The 8,988-nt window shown below is 37.8% G+C and overlaps 1 protein-coding gene across 1 annotated transcript in view; it reads left to right on the top strand.

Moving 5' to 3' along the window:
* The first annotated feature begins 809 nt into the window (after positions 1–809).
* C6 (complement C6) overlaps positions 810–8,988 on the top strand; it is a 59,083-nt gene continuing 50,904 nt past the window's right edge. The window contains exons 1-4 of the mRNA XM_032851397.1: positions 810–943; positions 2,023–2,088; positions 5,502–5,664; positions 7,596–7,752. Of these exons, the coding sequence (XP_032707288.1) occupies positions 2,061–2,088; positions 5,502–5,664; positions 7,596–7,752 (348 nt within the window). The 5' untranslated portion in view covers positions 810–943; positions 2,023–2,060. The remainder of the gene's footprint in view (positions 944–2,022; positions 2,089–5,501; positions 5,665–7,595; positions 7,753–8,988) is intronic.

Raw genomic sequence — 8,988 nt, 5'->3', positions numbered from 1 at the left:
GGAGAGGGAGAAGCAGACTTCCTGCCAAGCAGGGAGCCGGAGGCTGAGCTCGAACCCTGATATCTGAGCTGAAGGCAGATGCTTAATGACTGAGCCACCCAGGCATCTGGGGGAAGACAATTTTGAGCAATTTATTCTAAATGGTTTTTAAAAATGGAGTCAGAGATTTATTTTCGAGAGCAATACCTATTACAATCCCTTTAATGGGAAAAATCATTGAAAACTGAGGACCCTGTATAGTACCTCACTTGGAGTTTCAGGGTTACTGCTGATTGAAGTAATCATTTGTGAAACCCAGAGTTTCCACAGAGTGTTTATTTTGACAACACTTCAGGTATTGTTAGATCTCTAAGATAGGGCCAGGTGTTAGCAATAGGAGGGGGAAAGCTTGTTTGGATTATCATGTAAACCGTTTTCATTGTGAGGAGGGACCTTTTGGGTTTTCAGCCATCTGCAGCAAAGATTTTGTTTAAAGATGACTGATATAGTGATTTTATTCATAATCTTAATATTTCAAAGCTGAGGATCATGTTTCCAACAACCTTACCCTTTTGTGCATGAAAATAAACAACTCAGACTATAGCAATTTATTTGCCTTTCTCTTAAAAAAAGAAATAACTACTTTGCTTAAATCTCAAAAGAACTAAGGTTCATGTTTCTTAAAGAATTATCCCGCCTGAGAACTCCCTTGTTGAGATCAAGTTTTTTCTATGAGTTAAACTAGAGTTAACAAGTAAAGCAAACATACCCTTTAACCAAAAAATGAGTCATGTGCCTGCACTCCCCGACCTGTCCTAACAACAGTATATGTCATTTCTTGAGATTCTGGGGCATGTGCAGAATTAAAAATAATAGGAAATAAAGAGATTCAAGAAATGTACAAGGAGATGGAAAGGAAGTACCTACAGCTGGGGGTAAATGAGAGCATCCTCTGAACTGTTGGGTAAGTTATGCCGAACGGCCCTATAGACAGATGGTTCCTGTGAGGCAAGTACACCAGACGGTGACAGATCAGAATGAGATGGACTTCACTTTACCCTAGAATTCTCTAAATGCTCACAAATCTATCCTCAGCGGTTCAGTGGTATCACTGATTTTTAGGGTCCAAAAGAGCTGCACAATCACTGCCCTTCCATGATGACACCCCAACAGAAGATTCTTCCTATTATGTTTCATGTTTCTAAGAAAATTGTATGGTAATGGCTAAAATGTCCACCTGTCATTGTAGGTATATCCAAAAGGCTAGAGATGTTGAAAATTAATAAGTAAGGAAACATTTGATATATGCTGGGCCGTGGTAATAACAAAATCAGAAAAATAGTTACCTTTATTTGAACGAAAATTATCCTTCTAACGTAAAATGATTTTTCCTCCTAACAGTCAAATCTTATAAAAGGTGAAGATACCAATGAGTTCTTTTATTAGCATCTCCTCAAACAAGAAGCTTTGACGTCACCATTTTAATTTATAGCATTTTCTAAATCACCTCAAAATACTTACAGCCAGAGAGGAGATCAGAATAATTTTGTAAGGGTTCTGTTCTTGCAGTTTTTGCTGTTAGCTGGAATAAAGTCTGTCTATGCTTTTCAAGCTTTTGGACATGGAAACAGATATTGTTTGCTGAGAACTGAGAACTGGTAATCTCTTGTAATTCAAGTTCCCCTAATCATCGACATACTGGTTCAGCAAAATACTTCAAGAGTTTTTCTTTACAATTGAAGGAGCTATCCTGGAGGAAAAAACGATCTCTTCAAAATCTAATCAGAAAAATAAATAAATAAATAAACAACAACAACAAAACCCTCTCCAGTTTAGGCTTCCTTGTTAGCAGTTCCTATATGAGAAGATCCCAGTTTGTGGGGGTTGGAGGGTAGGGAGGTGGTTGGTCTAGTGACTGTTTACCAGGAAACATCACATTGTCTAGGAGCCTCAACTCCTGAACCAACCCTGAAGCCAGTGAAAAACCACCCAATCTGAAGCTTGGGTCTGAAGTTTAAGACACAATATTCTGTCTGATTACAGGCTAAATTCTGTCAGGACACCGTTTGTCTCAATGTCCTATGGCTCTGCTCAGGAAAACCAGGAAAGGTGAGTTATCAGTGAGCATGGATCAGCAGGCAAGTGCAGCAATCTTTAATTTTTATGATGCAAATAGCCCAGGGCAGTAGCAGTTTTTAGAAAAGTAGTGGCTTATCTATGAGTCGCATTGAAAAAGCTTGGATAAAAAGCTTGGGAAGAATGTTCAGTTTCTGTCTACCCTCCCCAGGCAGTGATAACGGATTCTATTCTCTGCATCTCACTTAACTCGTAGCAGTACACAATGGATACTCAAATGTATGTCAATTCCAATTTTAAATTGAAAGACATTCAGTCACATGTTCAGTGGTTTGGGCTGCTTTTATTCTAGCATTTTTCTCTGAGTTGGTAGGGAAGTGCAAAAATCTCACTGATTTATTAAGAAGAAATGCTGCTAAGTCTGAGCGTATTGGAGAAACAATTTTTATATCTGATCTCATACTCTTGGTTTGAATGAAGATTTTTTCTGAAGTATTTTTTAAACCACAACTATGAAACATAAAATGACCACATTAAAATATAATCAGAAAGTTACCCTCTGAAACATTTGAGGGAGCCATATTTCAGTAGGGCTATTTGGCAATACCTATTAATATTTTAAATTTCATATCCCTTGACTAAGCCATCTACTGTTGGGAACACACACACTGATCCCATGGATATACAACAAAAGTATACGAAGATATAATACAAAGATGTTTATTGTAGCGTGTGTGTATATACTGAATGTTTAAAATTAGAATAATAGTTAAATCCGATGTAATAAATCCATATGGTATAAACTATGCAGCCATTGAAAGGATGAAGTAAGTATGTATCCATCAATACGGAAAGATCTTCAAAGTGTATTACGCTGATTATGTGATGATGTGTTTTCTGGCTACAAGTAGAAGAGAACTCCAGCCTTATATTTTTTCCTTGTGTTCTGTTTAAAAATTTCAAATATAGGCATGTGTTATTTTAACTTTTTTTGAATGTCAGCAGAAATCTTCTGGTTGATTAAATTATAAGCCATCTTAATTTTCTTCTCCATACATCTTTTTTTTTCTTCTTCATACATCTTGATACAGTTTAGAACTTAATAAATGTTATCAAAGAAATAGAGGTGGACTAACTAAATTACAGGTGTTTTAAAAAGAAATCTGAATCTCAAAAGGTGTCTTTTTTTTATTTCAGTCAACTATTATAACAAAGCTAAGTTATACTGCAAACTATCAGTCTTGCTAAAAAAGTGGGAGACAATTTCTAAAGTCTATGAAATATCCTTAATTTGGCAGAAATTTTAAGAATAGTATTACAAAAGTGGCTGTAATTATGGACTCATGTTATGGTATTCATATGTCATAAAAACCCACTTCTAAAATATTTCCTAGACTCAATTCAAAAATATTTATTCATTATATGCTATGCTTGCTCTCATTCTTCTAAATGCTGAAATAAATAAAACAGACAAAAGAAATCAGGCACCACCGTGTTTATACTCTAATGAAGAAGGAAAGAGGGAAGAGGAGCTATTTATTTGAACTTAAGTAGTCATTTATATATCAAGAGGGGATATATAACAAAGAAAAATAAAGCAGGGAAAGGGCATAGGAAACACTGGTGGGAAATTGCAATTTCAAATAAAATGGTCAGAGATCTGATTTTATTTGTAAGATGAAAAGCAATTAACCCATATTTCTCAGTCTTTTTGAATGTGAATATTTAATATCTAAACATATTTTTGGCCTTCATATGATCCTTACTTCAATTGAGGAGCCCCTGATTTTGAAAAATGCATGAGCAACAGCTACAATTAAACCTGTAACACTCTTAAATGTTAGTACTAACTTGTGAAACTAATTTTTATTGAGTGATGATTCCATGCCAAGGATTGTTCTAAGCACTTTGCATGAATTTTCTTACTGAATTCTAACAAAAGTCTTATGAAGAAGGTAGAGTGTAACCGCTGTTTTATAGATAATGAAACTGAGACACAGAAATTAAGTGAATGGTGGGCCTTCTGGGTAACTCAGTCAGTGAAGTGTCCAACTCTTGGTTTTAGCTCAGGTCATAATCTCAAGGTTGAGGGATGGAGCCTCATGTCCCTCTCCCTCAGCTCCCCTCACCCCCTGCCACTCTAAAATAAATAAATAAATCTTTAAAAAAAAAAAAAAAGGACGAAAAAATGAAGTGAATGGTGTATTATCTCTTTAAATGGAAGTTACTCTATTAATTACAGCAGCATTTTCTCTATATATTTAATCATGTTGCATGTTTTGTTAGAGATAAAAGGATCAAAATAGAGACAGTGGGGACAGAGGTGGTTTTGCAAATTCCTTTCATTGCTCACAGATCCCCAAGGCTCCATAGCACACAGAGGAGAACAGCTGGTCAAAGTTTTCTCTGGCATTCAGCTTCATTGGGATGAACCCTCTTGTGGCCTGTGTGTGAGGGCACGGGGAGAGTTGGAGCAGAGTTCAAGGCATCTAGATGCTGCAGTAATGCAATCATTAGTATGATCAGAAATTCAATGAAGGAATGCACCTCATCCAAGAATGAAGAGTCCTGGACACTTAGTTGTCAGGAAGCCTCAACATTATTTCCCGACCTTAAGCCCCAGTTTCATCATTCATAAAATGAGGGGGTTTAACCTGGAGATCTCAAGGTTCATTTCAGCTCTAACTTCTATGACTCCATAAGTAGATATACTTGGGCATTGAACTTTCTCATTAGCAGTTTCTAGGATACCAGGGAACAAAATAGAGCTTCCAGAAAAATGCTCCAAACTCCTTCCCCAGTCCCTGAAAAGTATGAAAAACTGCAATGTAATCAAGGGTATTACCCACGAAAATGAGCAACTGTTTCAAAAAAATGTAAGGTAAGGGTGCCTGGGTGGCTCAGCTGGTTGAGTGTCCAACTCTCGATTTCAGCTCAGGTCATGATCTTGAGTCATGAGGTCAAGCCCCACATGGAGCCTCACATGTAGCCTGGCAATGGGCTCCAACGCTCAGCGCAGAGTCGGCTTGTCCTTCTCCCTCCCTCGGTGCTCCTCCTCCCACTCATATGCTCTCTCTCTCTCAAATACATAAATCTTTTTTTAATTTTTTTAAAAGAAAAGTGTTAAGATTATATAAGAATTTCCATTTTGGAATGAAATGTGCTACAAACATATACTGTAGTACTTTGTCTTATAGCCTATCACAAACAGTTTGGAGAAACTTACTAGAACTGAGAGTTGTAACTCTTGGAACATTCACTGAAAAAATATGTAAAAGTAGGATTTGTAGTCATGAGTATGTAAATTTATAGGTATTAACCAGCCTTAAGGAAGGCAGGGAGATGCAACTGTTTCCTAACATCATGTTTGATTTCTTAACTGAGAATGGCTTGTAAAGTTTTACTCTCAACAAGCATTTGATATGTATTCTATAATTCCTCTTCAGGGCTTAGAGGCTTTCAAGGCATGGCTGGACACTCCATCTTGTATTTCATCCTCCTGAGTGCTCTGATTGACAAGTGCCAACCCTGTTACTGTGATCATTACCCATGGAGTCAGTGGTCCAGCTGCTCAAAAAGCTGCAATTATGGAATCCAGAGCAGACAGAGGTGGGCGTGAGCTCTGTAGATTGTCTTTGTGTCACAGGAAACCTCACAGATAGACTTAGTAATATCAAAAATGCCACACTAAGCAAAGGAGGGAGGGGAAATGTGTGTGTGTGTGTGTGTGTGTGTGTGTGTATCAAAGTAAGAAATCATAGAATTTGATTTGGATGGAATTTAAGTCTTTTCCACATAAAGTTGAAATGCAGTCTATGTTTGTTCACTCCATAAAATCAAGGAGCTTCGAAGAACTTTAATTAAGAATATGTGCAATATTTTCTGTTGACTATTTAACTTACTAAGAATTACTACTCAAGCCTTTTTGCAGTGTATAACTCTGCTTGCCTACAGTTAGTGAGTTAATTATAGAGAATTTTCTACTCATTAAACTGAGTCTAACAGACCTCAATTGAGCAGCACTATTAGCTATTAGCTTGATTGTTGGCAAGTATAAGAAGGGAAGAGAACGTGTTTACTCGATAACATTTAATAATTCAGTCTTCTCATGGATTCAGACTACTTATCCCCCATAGCTTCTTTAACTCTGTTAGATGTCTCTGTTGCATAGAGATGCTCACATAACTTGGGAATAAAAGCATATATTTAATGTGTTTTAATTATTATAGCTTTTTAGAGACCTATTATAGAAAACCATTTTTACATGCTCAGTACAAGTCTCATTAAAATCACCAGCTGACTCCCTCAATAAACCATCCACCAAGTATGTTAAAGATTTTCAGACTCCTTCCCTCAAAAGAACCTCCATAGTTTTCTATTTCCCACCAAATAAAGCACAGAAATCATTCAGGCTCCTCTTAGCCAGCAATGCCCAGGCCCATCCCATAAGCCCTACCAGGAATATGTCATGCTCCTCCACCTCTAATCTTGGCATACCCCTTCCCTTTCACGTGCCTTCCCTTTGGTGCCTAGAGGAGTCACATGAATTTTTCAAGATGTATCTCCTCTATTATTTTCTCTTTGAATCTTTGGCCCCATAGTACTCCGACTCTGTCTTAATCATGATACTTACCAAACGGTGTTGTCATATTTTAAGAAATTTGCAGGAATTTTTTTCTTTTCTTTTCCATCCAGTCCCTTCCAGGAATTCCCTGAGGGCCAGTTTCATGGATATGTGACCTATGCAGTCACATAAGACCACACCAAGAAGGGCTCCATGCTTGGCTTAATGCTCTGCCAGTAGTGTCTTAAAATTTTTAATAATTTTTTAACAAGAGGCCCCTCATGTTCATTTTTCCCTGTGCCCCACAAATTATGAATCCAGCCCCAAGTTCCATTAAGTGGTAGGAACTGCACAGACACCAACCTGCCTGATTTTCCATGAAAACCTTCTTTCTGAGCCTAGATGTCCACTAACAGATGAATGGGTTAAAAAGATGTGGTATATATACAATGGAATATTATGCAGCAATCAAAAAATAAAATCTTCCTATTTGCCAAGATGTGGATGGAACTAGAGGGTATTATGCTAAGCGAAATAAATCAATCAAAGAAAGACAATTATCGTATAATCTCACTGTATGAGGAATTTGAGAAACAAGACAGAGGATCATAGGGGAAGGGAGGGAAAAATGAAACAAGATGAAATCAGAGAGGGAGAGAAACCATAAGAGACTCTTAATCTCAGGAAATAAACTGAGGGCGGCTGGAGTGAAGGAGGGTGGGATGGATGGGGTGGCTGGGGGATTGACATTGGGGAGGGTATGTGCTATGGACAGTGCTGTGACTTGTGTGAGACTGATGAATCACAGACCTGTACCCCTGAAGCAAATAATACATTATATGTTAATAATAATAATAATAATAAAAGAAAAACTTTCTTTTACTCATTGTGGTTAATATTCAATGATATTTTTCTTATGGGGCTGGAACCACAGTGAATATATTCATTCTAAATAGCTTTCTCCTTACTATGACAGAAAAATAGTGGTTGATCAGTACTATGTGGGTAACTTTTGTGACCAGATTTGCAAAAAACTGGAGACCAGAGAATGTAACTGGCAACACTGTCCTATCAACTGCCTCCTGGGAGATTATGGACCGTGGTCAGACTGCGACCCTTGTGTTGAAAAGCAGGTAGGTGACCCATGGGCATCTTCCGGAAATCCTAATCACAATGAAAGACTAGGAAAACTTGACAGGAATGCTCAATTTCTTCAATTTCTGAAAATAAACAATCCCAGCTTCCACTGAGGGAAAATTCCATTTAGCAATTTTTTTGTTGTTGTTGTTGGGAGTAGGAGGAAGAGGACTCATTTACATGTTTTACTCTCATATGAGCTCCAAAAGGAGCTCAGAAAGGAGCTCAGGAAGTAAAAGCAGATGCTAGAAAATGCGGATTTCAGTCCAAGGTTTAAAATCAGACAAAAAGTAAAGACATTAATCAAATGACTGACTCCTGACCCTTCCTCTAATTTCCCTCTCCACACAGGAAAGTCCCTCGATTTGTTTATTGTTCCAAGCTGTAATGTTTACTCACCTTAACTCATTCCTATAAGGGCATTGGCCCACATAAACCATAGTCACAGCAGTGCTGAGCATTCACACATTAGGGGGGAAAAGAGGAACTGATTTATGGAGCACCCACTCAGAGGGAAAATGTTCTAAGCCCTTATATCATCTTATTCAAACTTCACATCAGAGTGTGTTCTCCTACCCCATTGACAGATGGGGAATTTATAACTCATTGGGGAATCAGTAATTTTCCCAAGAATGTACCTCTGATGAATAGAGTGCTATATTTTGAACTTGGATTTTTCTGACTTCAAAGTCAGTACTTTTTGATCCTGTCCTATTCCTATCCTTCTCTGACTCCCTGTTTTACTACTCACATTTTAAAATCCTTTAAAATGTGGAGAATATGTCAACCCTGGTTTCCATGCTGACTTCCTCACACAGAAGAACCCCCGAATCCTTTCAAATTGATCACTTCACACTCCCTCTGAATATGAAAGTGCTATTGTGTGGCACCTGGGTGGTGCAGTCAGTTAAGTCTCTGACTCTTGGTTTCAGGTCAGGTCATGATCTCAAGGTCATGGGCTCCAGGCCTACGTCAGGCTCTGCACTCACAGAGTCTGCTTGAAATTCACTCTCTGTCTCCCTCTGCTCTCTATGCTTGTGCTTTCTCTCTCTCTCTCTCTCTCTCTCTCTCTCAAATAAGTAAATAAATCTTTAAAAGTGCTATTGTTACTACTTGGAAGATATACTGCATGCAGGATACTCAGCAAATATTTGTGCATTTGATTGAATTTATTTTCATAAGGTTTCAGTGTACAAAGTCTTAGAAATCTATTGTCCTGCTTTCTCATTTTA

The sequence above is a fragment of the Lontra canadensis genome, unplaced genomic scaffold (genome assembly GCF_010015895.1).
Source record: "Lontra canadensis isolate GAN:19392208 unplaced genomic scaffold, GSC_riverotter_1.0 scaffold5, whole genome shotgun sequence".
Taxonomy (NCBI): domain Eukaryota; kingdom Metazoa; phylum Chordata; class Mammalia; order Carnivora; family Mustelidae; genus Lontra; species Lontra canadensis.
The sequence above is the reverse complement of the archived record's forward strand: the minus strand, read 5'-3'. Positions and strand labels throughout refer to the sequence as shown.